Here is a 20235-nt window from a genome sequence, read left to right as displayed (position 1 = left end):
ACACATCTTTTACCTAAGGCTATCAATGAGCAATGATTATGAATACTACTCTAAAAGAGACCAAACAAATGAATTATTTCTGCAAGTGACCCTTACTACAGATTCAACAAGGGAGAGTTGAAGATTTAAGTATTAATCCTCCTCAAAAGAAACATTTTACAAGTATCAATAAATGGTTTCAACAACTGGAAAACTGGTCAGGTGCCATGCAGAACTATTTCCAGTCTTCTGAGTCTGCAAATTTATTAATTTAAGCCTAAAACAGCTTTTCTATATGAAGAGTAAAAGGTTTTTTTTTTTTCCTCTTTTGCTATTATCCAAAAAGAACATAGGTTATTTATTTACAGGGTATGTTATGAGCCTCAAAAAGTACTTTGTTATCACTTTACTTATTTATTAGTGTATTTACCTTTGCCAGTTCTCTGTGAGGACTGAGAAGCAAGCTGAACTTCCATATTACTGAGGTGCTGTTTTAATGTAGCAATTTCCTTTTGAGCATTTTTTAATAGTTCTTTTGTGTTATGATGAAGATTTGTCTCAGTATCCAGTTGTCTTTTTGTATCCAAAAGTTGAACCTAAGAAGAAAAGATACATTAACCTTACAAACACTATCTTTCAGGTAAGCAACTAGAGGTTCACCTTATCATTTTAAAACACTTTAAACTCTGGCCAACATAGAGTAACAGAAATCAGATACATCCTCCCATCTGAAATAACTGAAAAAAAGAACTATGATACCTGAGACAGGAAACAAAAGAAGCAAGCCCTGTAATTTCCCTAGCTTCCTGTGTGTTTAGGCTTTGACAGAGGGAAAGGGAAATAAGGCAGAAGCAAGCAGACTCCTTGAACTGAGAACACATAAATGAAGAGTACAGGAAGACTAAATTAGTTCCTAATTCCTAAGATAGACTATCACAGAGAGCTGTACTGATAGAGTACCCAAGAGATTTGCAGAGGATCCCTGTTGAATATTCAACAAAATAGTCATCAGTACATACATGTGAAATTACCCCAGACAGGCTTAAGAATCATCCAAAGAGACTGAGTGAAGAGTGTCTGGTGTTCACAGAGAGTCAGGAATAATGCCAATTACCAGCAGCCAGAATGAAAAAACTCATAATTCACTGGACACTGGGACTAGTATACAGGAAAGTCTTGCCTCAATAGTGGGGAATAATTAGTTACAGACTGAACACTGCTTTGGACCTGCCTAAAAAATCATAAAAAGCAACCCTCAAGAGAAGCAAATTATTTTCAATTGCTGCATCCCAGAAAAAAACACGGGATTTATAGGAATATAAAAATATCCAGCACCCAATAGGATAAAACTCAAATAATAGCACCCAACCAAAAATTATTAGGCACACAAGGAGGCAAGGAAAACTAACAGCTTCTTCAAAACCATGCTTCAACAGGAAATGGCAGTGTACCTACATACCAGCTTCATTTCCAGAAATAAACAATCTATAGAAATTCATAACACTAACAGACTCACATCTAGATTTCTAGTAAGTGTATGCCTTTGTTCCACCTCATTTTCCAACTTCTTCTTTAAATGAGATATCTCATGTTCCAGTTTTTCTATCTGGCCACTAAGCCTTTGTTTGGTTTCCGTTTCAGATCGCTCTAATATTCCCTAAGGTAAAAAAAGATTTTTTTGGTTATGCTTAAGAAAGAAATTAAAAAAGTAATACAGAGAAAATGAAAGGCTATAGAGCATTACAACCCATTTCTACATGAATAAATTAAAATCTAGAACATTTACCAAAAAAGTCTTCTGACATTTTTTGTATTAAAATATCTACTTAATAAAGGAAAAGAGACATATTGCAATAGTCATTCAGACCTCCTGAAGTTTTAAAATAAAAAATAAAAACAAAAATTTAATCTTGTAAACAACTCAACTGCACAGGACTCTGTAAATATAGATTTCAGGGTGAAAACTGCTAAATGCATGGTTTCAATCAGTTCTCTTTCAAGGTTTTATTTATATAATGCATGACAAAAGTGACAGAAAAATGTTCTAATTAAGAACCTGAGAGGATGCAATGTTAAAACTACTTATTTAACTAGAACATTTTTTTCTACAGGTGTTTTTTTTTTTTTTTTTTGGTTACCTGAATCGTTTGCAGATTAGTCAGCAGCAAGTTTTGCCCTCTTTGTTCGGCTAACAAAGACTCTCTTTGTTGAGAAAGGCGGACTTCGGACAATTTAAGCATCTCCTTTTCCTTTTTCAAGTTTTCTGCTCTTACCTTGAGGCAAATACAAGTAAAAAAAAATTTAAAAGATCCCTCATTGTTATTTCTTTTTTTTTTTAATTTTTTTTTTTAAACGTTTATTTATTTTTGAGACAGAGAGAGACAGAGCATGAACAGGGGAGGGTCAGAGAGAGGGAGACAGAATCTGAAACAGGCTCCAGGCTCTGAGCTGTCAGCACAGAGTCCGTCGCGGGGCTCGAACCCACGGACCGTGAGATCATGACCCGAGCCGAAGTCGGCTGCTCAACCGACTGAGCCACTCAGGCACCCCCCTCATTGTTATTTCTTAATGCTAATTAGAGACGAGGCCATTTCTTCATTACATAAGAATTTATAACTCTTAATTTTCAGGTGTTAAAATATGAAGCAAAAATTATGGGAATATCAATAGACCAAAGGAAAAAATCTTGCAATTACCACAAATACTTAATGATTTCTCTGCTCTTAACAAATCAGACTTTGAAACAGCCAACAAAAAAATCTAAAACATCAGAGTAAAACAAAATTGCAAAATTTTGCTACCTTCATACCTATATATTATTAAATTATGCAAGTTTTAGAATCAAAGCTTGGTTTCTAAGTATCTGGTTTGAGAATGATGACGGATTTATTTCCATTTTTTCTGCCTCATGAAGAGTACACTCTGAGTCTCAGGAGATTTGGAAGGGTGCTCTGAAAACAAATATCCTCAAAGTATTCATAACTACACCATAAATCATAAATGAGCAATCATAAAACTTACTCTCCCAGTTTGAAAAAGTGATGCTGTCCATTCCCCACAAATGAGTGGAAACATAAAAATGAAGGGATGTAGCTAACAGAATTAGAAAACCTAGGTATAAGTCCCAACCAACCCATCTCTCACGACTATCTCAAAGAGGAAATTATTTAAGTTTTGAGTCTGTTTCTCAACCGGTAAAATGGGGGACAAGTGCACCTAGCTCACAATGATCAGAAAGTTGTGAGACAACTTTACAGAACAGTAAACATTAATAGAATTCATCATCAAGAATCCAGTATAGTTGAGGGGCGCCTGGGTGGCGCAGTCGGTTAAGCGTCCGACTTCAGCCAGGTCATGATCTCGCGGTCCGTGAGTTCGAGCCCCGCGTCTGGCTCTGGGCTGATGGCTCGGAGCCTGGAGACTGTTTCCGATTCTGTGTCTCCCTCTCTCTCTGCCCCTCCCCCGTTCATGCTCTGTCTCTCTCTGTCCCCAAAATAAATAAACGTTGAAAAAAAATTTAAAAAAAAAAAGAATCCAGTATAGTTGAAAGTACTGCCAATTTCTAGTAGATATTTGTATTCATGTTGAAATTCAGAAATATAATTTAATGCTAATAAGATTTTTATATTTTTGTCACAAATGAGCAAGAATGAATGAAATATTAATTTGTCTGTTAGAGAAAGAGTGATTTACAAATTTAGTATGAAATGGAAGACCTGTAAAGAAATCTTAGTCCAGAAAAACAAATTTCTTTCCCCATTTAGTTTTGATAGAAATAATCACTAAACTGATGCACAACTAGGTATTTAGAAACTATGCTAATAAGGATTTGAAATCAGGGAGCCGGGTGTCAGTCAGTTGGGCGTGTGACTCTTGGTTTCAGCTTGAGTCATAATCTCAGTTTGTGGGTTCGAGCCCCATACGGGGCTCTATGCTGGCAGCATGGAGCCTGCTAGGGATTCTCTTTCTCCTCTCTCTGCCCCTCCCCTGAGCGCAACGTACACTCTCTAATAAATAAGTAGACTTGAAATCCATAAACCTCTCAAACACCTGTATCATATCAACCAGTGGAATCAAAGTAATAACTAAAGAACACATGCCAAATGCAATTTACAATGCAAATCAGATGAGGGAAATTGGTCTCACTTCTGCAACAGCCAGCTTTTCATTTGCTCCTCTCAAATCTTGCGTCATTGTATTGATAATCTGTTCCTGCTTTTTGAGTTGTTGCAGTAAGTTTCTGATTTCTCTCATGTAGGGATGTTATTTCTCGACGATATCCTTCAACATTATCTTGTAACATTTCATAGCTTATGTGAAGAAAAGAATTCCATTAGCAACTGAAATACTGAATCCTAGCTTATTCATTAAGAACTTTACAACAGACTAATTTCACACGATTAACAATATGAAAAAAGTACCTTGTGTAATAATGTAAAACCTTCAACTCCAAATTTAACAGTTAAATTCAAATTCTAAGTAAACTTTAAGTTCTCATTTCATGCTGAATTAACTTTTTAAGCTAGATTTTGATTCTTTTTAAGCTAAGAATTTTGATCACATTCAAAATAGCACCAATATAATGTTGATACATGAAACATCCACCACGATACAGAACACAATTTATTTATGCATGGTTGGAGTTTTGCAGATCCTTTTTTCCTCTATAATTCTTTCTATTATGTGCTTGAAAGCCTACAAATGGCTGGCTACAGTTATCAACATAGGGGAAAAAAGGTGCTTATATCTGGGGTATCAAACTGTTGGGACTGTATGGAGGAAACAACCTGCCATATGCTTACAAAAACCTAGTTTTATTATGTAGTATACAGAAATACATTTCATTCTAACTTACTAAACTAACAAGTATTTGACAGACCTACTAAAACTATAAAATGAGGTTTACTATTACTTTTATAAATGACCAAGAAAGTGAATTTTCTCAAAATTAACTGTCTAGTGCTTGCTTCTCTTCTACCTAGAAAAGGCTGAATAAAATTTGCTCACATTCTTCTCATCCTCTTATGCATTTATGAAATAATTAAGTCCTATAGAAACAGTAGATTGTTCAATCTCAGGAAGGAAAGCCAGCAACATTCTTCACATCAATTTCAACTTATTAAAAAACTACCTGGCCTACTTAGGAAATGCCCAAGAGAATCATTAATCAATATTCAAAAATGAACCCCTACAGCCCTGGATTACAGTCCACAAATGAGTAAACTTTTGCAAACTAATCCTTGAACTGGATTCAACTGAATATTGAAGTTCAGACTATTTTTACTAAGACTATTAACTTATGAATAAAAGAAAACTTACCGTTTAGAAGCAAAATCTAGTTGTGTAGATATTTTGGTGTTTTGTGATCGCAAATCTGTAATTTGATCCTGAAGTTTCTCAAGCTGCTCATTTTGTATTTTTCATTATCTGCCTTTTCTTTTTTGTAATTCTCAAAAATTTCCTGCAACTGAATATTGATGAAATTATTAAAAGATGACCACCTGTGTTCTCAAAGAATTCTAACCAAGATAAAGTGTCATGGTGTGTTCTTACCTGTTTAAGAGCTGCCTTTGCTTCTATAGCCTCTGCTGACTCAATTACAGGTACCGGAGCAGGAGTGGAAGCAGTCTGTGATGTACTTGAACGTTTCGGAGTTGATGCAAGAGAAATAATCATCTAAACTTGAAGCTTCAGAAATGTAAAAGTAATAATGTACATCTCTTTGTACATATGGCATTGCCAAAATAAACAAGCTCGACTTATTTAAATGAAACAGTAAGATTACAGAGATTATGAAAGAAGGAATCTAATGAACAATCTACCAAGATCACTTTCAGTTTCTGGTCAGAGACAATATTTGCAAATGAAATGGTGAAACAAGACATAACTAAAAGGTCATGGAGATGTAATGTATAGTATGGGAATATGGTCAGTGATAGTGAGTTAACTCTGTATGGTGACAGAAGGTAACTAGACTTATAGAATGTGGGAGTCAATTCATGTTGTATGGAAATGTCAAATCATTATGAGGTACACCTGAAATTAATAGTATATTGTATGTCAACTATACTTAAAAATAGACAAATATAGTAATTCATGGATTCTAAGATGCACACTTGTCAACAATGGTCAGAATTTCTTCTTTCTTAGTCATACCTAAAACGATTATATGTTTTAGGATTGGTGATGTCATGATCGATCAATCACATATAGTAGATAAATTTGAAGCTACCATCAGTAAACACTGCTTATGTTGCAAAATCTATTCTATAATATACATTTAAAAAATATTTCCCAAAATTACTTGGAATTTTTTAGGATAGTATGTAAAAACTTACCTTGTAAAGGAATGGCAACTCCTGTTGTTTGTGACAACAAAATACGGTACATATCACGCTGACGAACTATAGAATCAACAAGCTGCATTTGATGTTGTCGTGACTCCCGGAGTTGTTCTAATTCAGTGAGGGCATTCTCAAGTTTTAGCTGCAGCTCAGTGATTCTGTAGGAAAAGAAATCAGTCTATTTCACATGACTGAGATTGAGTTATAATATCTACTATAAATTCTACTGTATTTCAATAAACTATAAATTAATAAGCATTTTACCATCTATCATTAAGCATAATGTTTTGTCTCTCTTATCCTTTCCTTCTTCTGCTGGTATTTTAAGAACCACTTTAAAAACCTCCACCATACAGTACTCAGGTACTCACCAATGTCACCTGAAAAATCTGTTTGCAAAATCAAACCAATTCCACTCAGTCCAAATCTCAGTCTTCTTAGCCACTGCTCTTTCTCTGGCAACCAAACACATTTTTGGAAAAAAATTCATTACTCTGCTTGAGTAATTCCTACATTACCTTCTCCATGAAGCCTGGTCTGTTTCCTTAAACCTAGGCTAGGTCCTCCACCTCTACACTCTCAAAGACAGACTTCTAGCCATTACAGCACTGAACACACGGGACTAAAACTATCCTACTTATTTATATACCTTATTCTATCTTACCATCAATCTCATCCACAAATTGAGATCCCTAAGAGTAAAAAAAAAATTTTTTTGTATTGTTGCTCAATTCTTTTTTCCGTTAAGTCATCATATTCCCAGTTTACAACACTATTAGGGACACGTAAGAACTTTTTAATAAATATTTTTGCTAAACAAACTGAGGTAATCAGTTGCTTACTTGGATGAAGTTGTTTCTTGTTCCTCTCTTTCTCTGGTTTCCCCAAGTTCCCTAAGGGCCACTAAGAGACGTTGATTTTGCTGTTGAAGTTCTTCAATATTTCTATAAGACACTAGATGCTGTGATATTACTTCAGATGAACTACTTATATCAGCGGAGCTCACTTCCTCATCACGAATTACATGATTACCCCTTGCTTCCTCAAGTTCCATCAAAAGCACTCTAATCTAAAAACAAAATTTTAATATATTATCAAATAGCATTGACTTTGATTCTGGAAATGTTTAGAATAAAAATTTTCAAATGAAAATATTACTTTATGAAAGCCATCAATATTAAATTATCTTAATATCAAGATTGTTTTAGATATTAAAACTTAAATTTTAATGGGAAAAACTATTTTTCATTTCTATAAAAGTGTCAATGAAAGCTGTTGTTTTTTTTAAATCACCAATTCACAATTCTAGAAGGATGGTCCCATTTTTGTAAAACAGTGGCCAAATAAAACACAAAGAAATATATACCTGTGTGTGTGTGTGCTTGCACTTGCATGCTTATGTATATATTGTATGGTGCGGAAGAAGGACAGCATGAAAAATAGATTTTAATTCCATTCATATGAGGTTTTCATGTATGTGCGTAAACCTACACATAAAATTGAGGATAAAATATATGAACAAGATAGATCTACATTCTTGACTTACTCAGTTGGAAAAAAAAAGTTCCAGAGTAATGCATATAGCATGGTTTTATTTCAATAAAAACAAGAGGTGGGGGGGATGCACCTGGGTGGCTCAGTCAGTTAAGCATCCAACTTCTGATTCTGACTCAGACTCAGGTCCTAGTCTTACAGTTCACTGAGTTCAGCCCCGCACTGACAATGCGGAGCCTGCTTGGGATTCTCTCTCTCCCTCTCTCTCTAACCCCTCCCATGCTCATACTTGTGCTCTCATCAAAATAAATAAAAAAAAACAAAAACAAAAACAAGGAATGCTTATACATGTTCATGAATGTTCACATGTGTCTGCATATATATGAAAAAAGACATGAAAGAACTAGTCTATTAGCACTGGTTATATTCTGGGACTTGAGTAGGAGGCAGAAACTTTACTTATCCTTGAAATTATTTCATTTATTACAATCGGTACTTGCAATTTGAAAATTTATCAAGTAGTTAAAATATAAATGGGAAGGGTGATGAAAAAACAAAAAACAATGACTAGCCTATAATTCTGTTAGAGTAGTATCCCTAACTGATGAGAATTTCAGATGCAGTAGTTCTATCTTAGATACCTGCAGATTCGATCACTACTGGGCAGTCTATACAGAAAAAAAAAGAGAAAAGAAACAAAAAATTCTAACCTGTTGTGAAAGATCTTTTATTTGTATTTCCATTCTTTGATTGTCCTCTTTCAAGCACAGATGAATGTTTGTTGGCTTTATCAGTGTCCTCCTGCAATCGTTGAATCTCCTTTAAAACATAAATTCTAATGAAAATTCTGTATTCCCTTCTAAGATCTATACCAATAAAGTAGTTATATGAACAATAAAAATACAGTGCTCAACTACTTCTGTATAAAATAGTAGTTTCTAAACAGTTACTTCTCTACAAACATGAACATATACACTTCTTAATATCTCAAGTACTGCTTATCATTATGCTAATGCAAACAATGGAGAATTTGCCACTCTGAATTAACCGTAAATTACAATTATACAGCCACATGAAATTAATAGTGTATATCAAATAACATCACACAAATACTCTCAAAAGCTGTGTTACTGAGATGAAAACAAAGGACTGTATTATAATGCTAATCATTAATACGTTACTTATCTGCGAATACATATCAAAAGTAAATGTTGGGTAAGGGATGCATAAGACTTGTATAAAAAAGGCATCAGGAATTAATTCTAAAGAAGCAACAACCTATGTTTCAAGGCTGTTAAAAAAAAAAATAGTATAAGCAGTGTCTTGCTAAGTTTCGCATCACAATATCACTAGGGATTTAGGGGCATACTTTTAAGGAGCCTGAAAAAAAGCACAAAATTGTTGAAATCTTATGCTTTATCTCAATCCATACAAATTTTGCCTCTTGATGAGTTTTTTTTACATAATAATGTTTTAAATACTATCCAAGTGAAAGATGGCTCATATTTATCCTGTGGTTTCAAGTACCTGAATGCACTGCCCTAAAGGTATGCATAAACCATTTTCTGTAGAAACAAGTATGTGACAAAATGAAGAAGGCAAATACTCATGAGATGGCAATGATACAAATCTGCTGAGTTTAAAATGGGATTAACCACGATGCCAAGGAAGAAGCAATTTGGTTATAAAACTCTTAAGTATCTAACAAATGAACATCACAGAATCTAGACTGGAGGACACATGATATTGGTTATGGACAAAAGATTCTACTATAAAGAAGATACAGAATTATCTATAAATTCTTTAACTAGTTTTAAAAAAGTATGTAAAGGATTTTATTGTTATACCTGCACATTAGTGAAAAACAAATAGGTTTTCCCACAATGAACATCTGCCCCTCTACTTCACTATCCTCTACAGACAATAAGCTCCAGGCAAAACACTCTCAACAGTGAGAAACTCAAGATGATGTAATTATATCCAAGGGACTTCTTTCAAACAATGGGGTTGGGGGTGTGTGTGTGTGCAGATTTTAAATGCCAATATTCTGTCAAGGCAAGACTGACAGATGTCATATAACGCAGGAGAAAGAGACCATTAAATATATATACCCTGATTTAAACTGACAACTAAACTGTAATAGCAACAGCAACAAAATTTTAAGTTTGAATTAAGGACCCTATTTATTTATACTAATCTCCAGGAAAAAAAAAAAAAAAAGAAACTGATCAGTTTAGAACAGCAGATACAAATGGATTTAACTGAGTTTTCTCAATAAAATTTGTTTAATAAACTTTGACTACTTCTCAGTAATATTAATAGTTGTACCCTAAAAGCAAAATTATCAGAAAGTTTTTTAATCATTATCTAATAAAAAGGAACCTTAAAAGGGAAGATATTTGTGAATTTCCTTGGTACTTCCAATTGGCAAAGAACAGTTAACAAAATAATGTACATAAATATTTGCCAAATTATGAAATGTTATAAAAAAGGACTTCTTCTCTATGGTCAAACAATGTTACCATTTCTAGACAGAATATCAGAACCTGACTGACAAGGAATGACGGTGACAAATTTAAAAGAGTTCTATTACAAAGAGACTGTTATTTTAATTTGAAGAAAAGCCCAGCGGGATTTGGCTATTCATCATCCACTAGAGAATCCTACAGAAAACATCTCTAATGTCTTAAAAAATATAAAAGGCTCCCATAATTTTAGCAGAGTAAGAATACAACATTTCCTTATTACAGGTGTTTAATAAAGTAGAATTACTCTATTGCTGAAAAAGCACGATTAGCCTTTCCCAACTCAAACACTTTAATTCTAGGAAAGAATTACCTAGTAAATCATGTGTCATCTATATTTTTCCCACAGCTAAAATTTAAGAATGGAACCAACCTTCATAGCTTGTTCAAGCTTAACAGATAAACTTGCCACAGCTTTCTGTGCACGTTCATACTCCTCACGCTGGCGTTTCAAAATTGGTGCTTTAGCTTCAACTTCTTTCACTATTTCATCTAGATATTTATTAATTCTTTTATTCTCTAGTTTCTCCAAAAGCAACTGATCTTGAGTTTCCACATAAGCATTATACAGCTGAAAGGAGAAGAGGGATTGTTTCAAATCTGAGCATAAAAACAGAAGTATATACCTGTAATTGATACAGCCTCATAATAAACATGTGTTAGCACTTACATAAGACGTTAATGTTTATTTACTATGTTATAAGAACCAGAAACCAAGAAAGCTTTTCTTGGAATGTTCCAAGAAATCATCAGATGATTTTAAGAATAATTTTTCTCAAAAAAAAAAAAAAAAAAAAAAAAAAAAAAAAAAAAAAAAAAAAAAAAAAAAGAATAATTTTTCTCAGCATTAAATTTCAGCAAATTTCCTTTTGCTGAAGGAAGACAGTAAGATTTAAATATCATTCTTACCTCAGTTAATTTCATGCCAGGCTTCACTATCTTAGCTACAGCTGCTGCAGTAGGAGACATGGCTGCAAGTTCTTCTTCAGATAATATGGCTCCTGTGCCAAGACATAGGAATCTAGTGTATTTCTGTAATATTTCAAACTAAAGCCACTAACAGTTTTTTCAAGACGAGTAAAATGTGACACCTATGAAGCATTACATACAAATTCCTATGTGGATTTTACAATGGGGTATCAAATTGTCAGGTAACATAATCCAATTCTAAAAATCATGCAGTTAAGTATAGTTAAAGATATTCTGGAAGTTGACACATAAATTATGTGTGATCAAATGATAATTATACTTGACAATATAGTAAAGATACAGTTAGATATTAATTTTAAAGTAAAAAATTCTAATTCTATAAATTAATGGAGTTTCCTTTATCACAACATGATAAAGAAATACTATTAGCGGAAATTAGTAAGAACTATGTAGGAAGTTCTAGTACTTCATTCAAGCCATTATTAAGTACCTATTAATCCATACCTTTACGTTTGTGGCAGAAAGCAGGTCATTTGCATTCTCTAATTCCTTCTCCAACTTTCCTATTTTCTCAAGCGTTTCTTTTTCCATTTGATCTTTAGATTCCTCCACTTCGAGAAGATGATCTTGAATTGCTTTATTGGCTAAAAACGTTTTTAAAGACAATATCCAAACACAATTAAAATCTTGGAAGTTTATAAAATGTAACAGAATAGTCATTATTTTTCCCTTCAGTAGACAACATTAAATTGTAGACAGGCTATGGTTGACAGTCATCCTCTGAAAGCTCTTGCTCTACATTCCTTAAATGTCCTAGCCTGGTGAATCTACTTCTCCTTTGGATGTCTCCAATCTAAGGGGAAAATAAGGGAATTCAGATTGTAAAGAAGTGGCTCTACGTATCTCTTTGATTTTATTCTGATCTTTAGAACACAGAAAATGACTGGAAAAAGATCATACGAAAATAACTTACATTACAAATAAGAATATAAGAAAATCAAAGACCCTAAAAGACACAATTTACAAACTGAAATGTTAGGCTTATTTATGGAGTAAGAGAATACCCAAACTACTCATCAAGTGTCTCATAAATGGAAGAAAAATTTCCTTTAGAAATCAGACCATATATAGGATTATAAGATGAAAAAAACAGAAAACTAGTAGCTAACTCTATTTTCAAAATAGAAAATAGCTGCTGAAAATAGAATTCAAAGTTTCTTACTCCAAGAATCTTTCTTCTATACCAAATTTTGTCTCTAATAAGATTGCCTTCCAAATCCAACAACCTACACAAATGTAAAGAAAAAAAAACACCTTTTATCTAAAACCAAAAATAATCCCCATAATTTAAATCTTACCTTCTCCAGCTTCTTTCAAAAGTTTGTGCAGTTCATCTACTGCTCGGGTCAGTTCATTGCTCTTTGCCTCGGAGTCATCAGCAGCACTCTAAAATTTAATCTTACAAAGTTATTTGACATCCAAAAATGCAACAGTAGGACACTAAAATGTGAGGCTGGGCATTTACCTTGTATAGATTAGAGAGTTTTATGTGAGCATTTAATTCATTGTGGAATTTCTCTTCCATACTGGCCTGCTGTTCCTTGGCCTGCAAAAAAGACCCAATTACAGCAGTCTCATCTGAACTGAATTTAGAATGCTTATCAAAGACTAAGATAAAAAATACAATTTGCAAAGAGATAAAAATTAACATCAATTTTCATGATAAAGGTGAATTACCTTAAAAACAAAAATATGTTTTTATCTTAAAGTGTAATATATAAATACTAAAATTAACCATACTCATTTTCAAACAATATATTGGATATTGGATAAACTACGTGATTGCCTTTTCTGGGTCTAGCTATTTTAACCTAGCTACATCATATCAGTATCCTGGCCATTTTATGGTGCCAGAAATAGTTCACAACATGAGATCATTTTAAAAATAAGAGCCTCATAAATGCTTTTTTTTTTTATTTTTTTTAATGTTTTTTTTATTTTATTTTGAGACAGAGAGAGACGAGCATGAGTGGGGAGGATTAGAGAGAGAGGGAGACACAGAATCCGAAGAAGGCTCCAGGCTCTGAGCTGTCAGCACAGAGCCCGATGCGGGGCTCGAACTCACAGACGGTGAGATCGTGACCTGAGCCGAAGTCGGAAGCTCAATGGACTGAGCCACCCAGGCGCCCCGCCTCATAAATGCTTTGACGATTTTATAAAAGAGAAATTTTAAAGTGGTCTTCTATACCTCTTTTAGTTTGGTCAACAGCTCTTCTACATGTTTTTGAAGATTCTCATTTGACATCTTCAAGCCATTCATCTGTTCTTCCATTCTGGAAACCTAGGAACAAGAGAGTTGGGTAGAGGGACGATGTTGTATTAGCTGAAATTAATTTTCAATTACATAACATAAACGTATGTTTCGATAAACATAAAGTTTAGCTGCCAAGTGAAAGCAAAATAATCCCCAAACCCCAAAAAGGATTTCATATAAAATATGTATATGTAAGAGAATGAAAAATAACAGCTCACAGAACAACACACTTGGATTTAGTTGACAAAACTTATCACCACTTCTTAAACATGTCTTAAAGATACATAAAAAAAATAGTAGAGAGTATCAAAATTCATCAAAGAAGATCTTAAAATATTTAATTATATGCCACTGGTTCATTTCCTAGGCCAAATGTTTCAGTTATGTCCTCCACATTTCTAACATTATAATACATTTCATTTGGTATACCCATGGAATATTTTTGTAATAACCTGGCACATAAATGTAAGTTTTAACCAAAATGAAAAAAAAGTTTTACTAACTTACCTCTTCTTTTTTGTTTTCAAGATTACATTTAAGCTCTAGAATCTCATTTCCTTTTTCCTCTGCCAAGAGCCAGAAGTTCATCAGTTTTAGTTTTCAACTCTGTATTCAGCCATGTATTCTGATTATGTAATAACTCCTTTTCTTGCTCCAAACGTTTTTCTCGATACTAAAAATATCCAAGAAAATCATGTTTACAGTTAAAGACAATATAGGGCTAATAAAAGATTTTGTCTGTAGCTAAAGAACACAAGCAGAATCTTATTTTAACAGAAATAAGTATTTGCATGCATTCTTAACAGAAAATAGGTAATCAGGTAAGATAATCATATCAAGAACTATAAGAAACAAACATCACATAAACACTTCAATTAAAATGGCCATAATATTTAATTAATTCCCTGATATTAAACAAAAACAAAAACACAGATTTTAATCACTCCATAGATAACCTGCCCACATTTAAAATTTAATTTAGGGAGTTTTAAGCAAACATTGTATTTTGTGCATTAGAAATTATTTGTTACTTGCTTTAAACAGAAACATCAGAAGCTTGAAGTTCATCCAGTTTTAACTGAAGATCACCCTTTGTGGCATTGCTTTCTTTAAGCTTTTCATTTAGACGTTTAAAATCCTCTAGAAAGGTCAGAAGAGAATTTGAAAATAATGACTAATTAATGCTCAGAGAAACCAAACATCAAAGATACATCTCTAGAAATACAAGCAATTAATACAAAGTAGTTCTCGACTTCTTTATTTTGTTTCTGTCATACTTAGTTATAAATTTAATTTAAACATGCAGATGATAAACCAAATTTATGCACCCAAGCCAACATATAACTTACACTGGTTATTTTAAATGCAGTATCTTAAGCTAAATATGCAAATTAGCATTAATTTTCCTAATATATACCTACAGATCTATTAAAATTTCATAAATAGCCATTTAAGTTAAAAAGCAGTGATAACAAAAACCTACTCAACAGAGCCAGAACATGTACATGCTTAGTTTTCTATATACTCCTTACAGCAAAGTTTTATTAAATTTTTTTTTTAATGTTTATTTTTGAGAGAGAGTGAGCATGAGTGGGGGGGGGGGGAAGAGAGGGGGACAGAGGATCCAAAGCAGGCTCTGCAGTGACAGCAGTAAACCCTATGTGGGGCTCAAAGTCACAAACTGTGAGATAAGGACCTGAGCCATAGTTGGATGCTCAACTGACTGAGCCAACCAGGTTCCCCTACATGAAAATTTTATTAAAAAAAATTCCGGGGCACCTGCGTGGCTCAGTTGGTTACTGTCCAACTGGTTCCTGGGTTCAAGTCCTGCATCAGGCTCTGCACTGATGATTGAGATTCTCTCTTCTTCTCTGCCACTCCCCTGCTTGTGTGTATACCCTCTCTCTCTTTCAAAATAAACAACAACAAAAAAAAAGTTTCAATTTTATCTACCTATTAGTTGATCAACTTCATCAACAAATACTCTGAAGTAACTTTTCTGAGACTGGAAAAGTATACTTACCTAACTGAATAGTACTGTATAGCAACATAAGTAATTGAAAATTCTTCCATTAATAAAACCTCAAAAATTTTTAAAAAGTAACGAAAGGGAATTTGATACATTAAACTGCTTAAGAGTCATGTTTACCTTAAAACATCAACTGTTTCACATACTATCTACTATCTATCTTACGTACGTGTATTACTTAGCTTATGTTCCTGACTCATAACTCCTTCAGTCTGTAGTTTTAAATATGAGCTCTCCTTTCAGGTTCTTCTACATATTGAATGTTTATGGACAGTTTATTCCAGCAAGTGTGTCTGTATAAAATGAAGGAGTTTAGCCTCTACAACTAAACACTTAAACTGCTTCCAATCTGATGTTATAAATAACGCTGTAGTGTTAGCATGTAAATCTTGGTTCAAATTACAACTTCTTAGAGATGTTTTTCATTTATGCATACTTATCTAGACACTGCTTTAAAACCTTGGTAATGCTCTAAAGACAAACGAGTGGCAGACACAATAGTATATTACATTGAACTATATTCTGTGCTATGACAAAGAAACACCAGCAACAGAAATGGACTGTGGATTATTCCTAGCACTGTAAGAAGAGACAGGAAAGAGTGAAGTTAGAGCCTAAAGTATTTTCTCATACCTGTTAAATATTCAAGTTCTTGAGATAGTCTCTCATTGGTTCTAACTAAGTCTCTTTTCTCAGCTTCTAATTCTTCTTTTGTCCTTGTAAACTGGCTCTATCATGTAAAGGAGAAGCATAATACATTTAAATTAAAAAATAAAGTTGATTAATCATTATAGGAACTTGAACACAGAACTTTAACATTAGCTGTGGTTTAAGAATGGTTGGTTTTTTCTTATAACTTAATACATTTAAAAGTTTAAAAATTACCCATAATCTCAACACTTCTATTTATATTTTGCAGTTTTTAAAAATTATTTTTCATAGCTTATGAAAAAATTTCCCATATCATTATTTATCACTTGGAAATGTCCTAGTTACTTAACATGACTTTGTAGACAGGACATTTCTAATTTTTGCTGCCATAAAATACAATTATGATGACTGTCACTGTATTTACACCTTGGTTCAAATTATTTTTTTAAGAAAGAGCCCTAGAAATGGAATGTCTTAAACCTTTAATATCTTTTGTCAACTGTTTTACAGCAAGATAATGGCAATTAATATGCTTTGATTCATAAGCACCAATCTCAAGCCACTCATGCCAGAACTGAAGATTAAAAAAAAAAAAAAAAAAAAAGAAATCAATGTTCACAGGAGGAGGTAAAAAATAATTACCTGATTGTTTTATCTGCATTTTTCCTTAAAAAAATTTTTTAATTTTTTTGCATTTTTCTGATTACAAGTAAAGTAGAGCAACCTTTCACATTGCCATAGACCATTTGTGCAGCTTCCTGATGTTTTTTTTTTTAATTCCTTTGCCCATTTCCCCTTGAATGATTTTTCTTTAAGGATGAAAGCAGTCATGTATTAAGGATCCAAACAGTCATATTTTAAAATGAAAAATACTTAATAGCTTCCTTGTGTTTTAGTTCTATGCAGAAAATTTTAAATTTCTATTGGATTAAGTCTAGCACTCTTTCCCAGTGTAGTACCTTAATATACCAAGTACATTTTAATTTCAAATCAAACACAAGTTTAAAAAAGCAATAGCAAGAGGCTGACATTCCATCTAGTTTCTCACGGACTATGACCACTTTATTAAACCAATGGGGTGACCAATCCTCATGATCATATTCCATCTGTTATTCTTCTTACTACGCTAAAATGATTATGATATGGATTCACCCATATCCCCAACCAGATCACAATAGCTGAATACTGCCTGAGCAATAGTAATATTAGAGAATTTCTAGGTAGGTTAAGTAGGTGGACAGATAAATCTGTGAACGTCTATCCTACCTACAGTTCTATGGCACTTTATTTACAATGTGAATTTCTGGAAAAAAATCACAACCTTAAGAACTACAGAGTTAAAAGCAAGTTCCCTTTTATATTAAGCACTAATACATTCTGATGAGTAAAAAAATGCTCAATCAATAAAAACACATAAAGGACCAATTAAGGAATATATATTTATGCATTTTTGTTTAGTGATAGAACATGCTTCATTTTCCCATTAAGTAATGAGTAAACACAACCAGAATAGAATACTTCCTCAAGTATCATGTTTATAGTTAGCTTTATTCACAAAAATAACTTTTACCTGAATGGCAATATTGCGATCCTGAGCAACTTCAAGTTCTTTATTTTTCTCAGTTAGTGCCTTCAGTTGATTGTCTGAATAAAAGGAATTTTATGAACTTAAAAACTGCAATGACGGTTTTCATCCAATTGCCAACCATATGTATTTCAAAATGAAGAAACTGAGACTCAAAAAGACCGAGTTGTACATTCCAAATTCATGAATATTCCAAGTTTACTTGTAGACCAAATGTTTAAATGTGCTATCCTGTCTCCAAAATCACATTTTTGATCATTCTAACCAACATTTACAGAAAAACGCATATGCAGTTCTCACGTTTATCATTTTTCAAGGACATCTGAGTCAATCATAAAGAGTAAATTATATTTACAAATAAGAAAATTGAGTAAAAAAAGACAAAACCAAGAAAGTAAATAACAACATTTAAAGTATAGAAAATATATACAGAGCAAATAACAATAATGGATAATTTTAATTCAGCTTGTTTATCACTTTAAAAGAGCCTTTACCATGGAGGGAAAAAGTTATGCTTGATACTGAATTATCAAACCCACAATCTCCACTCATAATGGTCTATCTTCCCTTGTACAGTCCTCTCCCTTAAATGCACACAACTAGGAAAAATATACTTCCTGAAACTTTCCTCCATTAAAATACATCTATATTATTTACGTGCTAGCAATTTAATGACTAAATACATTATCACTATTTCCGATATTAAGTTCTATTTAACCAGTTGGCTTATTATACAGAAAAATCTTGTTAATTAGTGTAAAATTTTCTATTTTGCACTTGTATCATTTGCTGCTTTCCAAAAGCACAGATTTAGAATGATAAACTAAAAAAACACAACTAATTGTATACTCCTAGAAGGCATACTAGATGCTTATTATACAGAAAAATCTTGTTAAATAAGTCTAAATTTTCTATTCACACTTGTATCATTTGCTGCCTTCCAAAAGTGCAGATTTAGAATGACAAACTAAAAAAAACACAAAAATATATTGTATACTCCTAGAAGCCATACTAGATGCCTTGTGTAAATAGACTCATACACCTGTAAGTATAAAATAACCAAACTTACGCAAAATTGTGCTAACTTCACACAGGAAGGACTGCATGTGTACTGTTCAGCACAGTATCAAGTACATAGAAGACAAATGATAGGTTACCCTCATCTTTTCCAGATCTCATAAAAGGAGCAATAATCCAGTAATTTTCCTGAAATTCTTAAGTACCACAGCCCTACAGACCTAGTTATCATGCCAAAACAGAATACAGATGGATGAACCAGATGTAGCTACTCGAGAAATTACTTATACCTTCATTACATGTGTATATATACCATCATACATATATGTCATATTTTTTAAAAAATTAAGTGCTTCAAAATGAGCTGAAAAAAACTATGACCTAAATACTCGATGGCCACAGACCTGGTTAAATAAAAAGGTTGAAGTGTTAACCATTCTCTTGACTATTAGCTTCTGTGTTCCCAATCAAATTAAAAATCCAGCTATCCCTAATAATACCATGTCCCTACTCTAGAAAGCTCTTTCCTGACATTTGCTTCTTCTATCATAAGCAAACATATAATACACATCATTTTCCTAAGAAATGCCACGACCTTTAAGATCTTGTGTACCTTCTAGAACTTAATTGATAGAAGGAAACTAATTAAAAAGGAAATTACTCATCTTTCACAAGAAATGGGCCTTAAAGAGGAAATATCCTGGGATTCATACACATTGTAAAAATTGTGACAGTTAAAATTATACTAATAGAACTAATAGGCTTTAATCTTCAACATGCAATAATAAAGTCACTCTCCTTAATCACACTTTCCGTTGCACAATGCTTTATGACTTTTTAAAATTCTTTCAAACATCTCTCATTTGATCTGTACAGTTGTGTAAGCAGACGGACAGGTGGTTCTAAGCCATTTTATATGTTATGATTTACATGTGGCAAAAGGAACTTTTTAACAGCAGAATTGGAACTCAGATCTCCTGACCATTAAGCCCTATGACAATCAGTATTTTCATAAATAGTAATGTTTCCAGGGCACACAAAAAGGTATCTAAAAATCTCCATTCTCCAAGAATAAAATAAGGACACAATTAGATACTTACTGAGCTTCTCGAGCTCAAGCCTCAAGCTTTGGCACTCTCGGGTTTCATTCACAAGCCTCTCCTGACTGTGGGACAGCCTCTTCTCTATCTCAAAGTATTGTTGTTCTTCAGAGAGCAGAGAAAAAAATCAAACACACATGTGCACATACTGTCAATACTGCTACTTATTTTTAATAACATTGATTTTAATAGTTAAGACACAGTAATTTGAATCGCACTCCAAATAAGAAAATTTAAGTAAAGATACACAGAGCACGGAAAGGACTT

General features: G+C 33.1%; 1 protein-coding gene across 1 annotated transcript in view; it reads right to left on the bottom strand.

The window, feature by feature from the left end:
* The window catches only part of TPR (translocated promoter region, nuclear basket protein), a 64419-nt gene that overhangs the window by 42467 nt on the left and 1717 nt on the right, over window positions 1-20235 (bottom strand). Inside the window, 25 exon segments of the mRNA XM_030303366.2 lie at window positions 410-575; window positions 1496-1636; window positions 2118-2252; window positions 4126-4197; window positions 4199-4289; window positions 5299-5395; window positions 5398-5446; window positions 5533-5649; window positions 5651-5667; window positions 6318-6481; window positions 7166-7392; window positions 8528-8572; window positions 8574-8636; window positions 10716-10913; window positions 11252-11374; window positions 11783-11916; window positions 12631-12718; window positions 12798-12878; window positions 13521-13613; window positions 14094-14150; window positions 14152-14259; window positions 14629-14726; window positions 16249-16345; window positions 17837-17910; window positions 19969-20073. Of these exon segments, the coding sequence (XP_030159226.1) occupies window positions 410-575; window positions 1496-1636; window positions 2118-2252; window positions 4126-4197; window positions 4199-4289; window positions 5299-5395; window positions 5398-5446; window positions 5533-5649; window positions 5651-5667; window positions 6318-6481; window positions 7166-7392; window positions 8528-8572; window positions 8574-8636; window positions 10716-10913; window positions 11252-11374; window positions 11783-11916; window positions 12631-12718; window positions 12798-12878; window positions 13521-13613; window positions 14094-14150; window positions 14152-14259; window positions 14629-14726; window positions 16249-16345; window positions 17837-17910; window positions 19969-20073 (2640 nt within the window).

This window comes from Lynx canadensis, chromosome F1 (genome assembly GCF_007474595.2).
Source record: "Lynx canadensis isolate LIC74 chromosome F1, mLynCan4.pri.v2, whole genome shotgun sequence".
NCBI classification, from domain to species: Eukaryota; Metazoa; Chordata; class Mammalia; order Carnivora; family Felidae; genus Lynx; species Lynx canadensis.
Note: the sequence above shows the minus strand (reverse complement) of the source record. Positions and strands in the feature narration are given on the sequence as shown.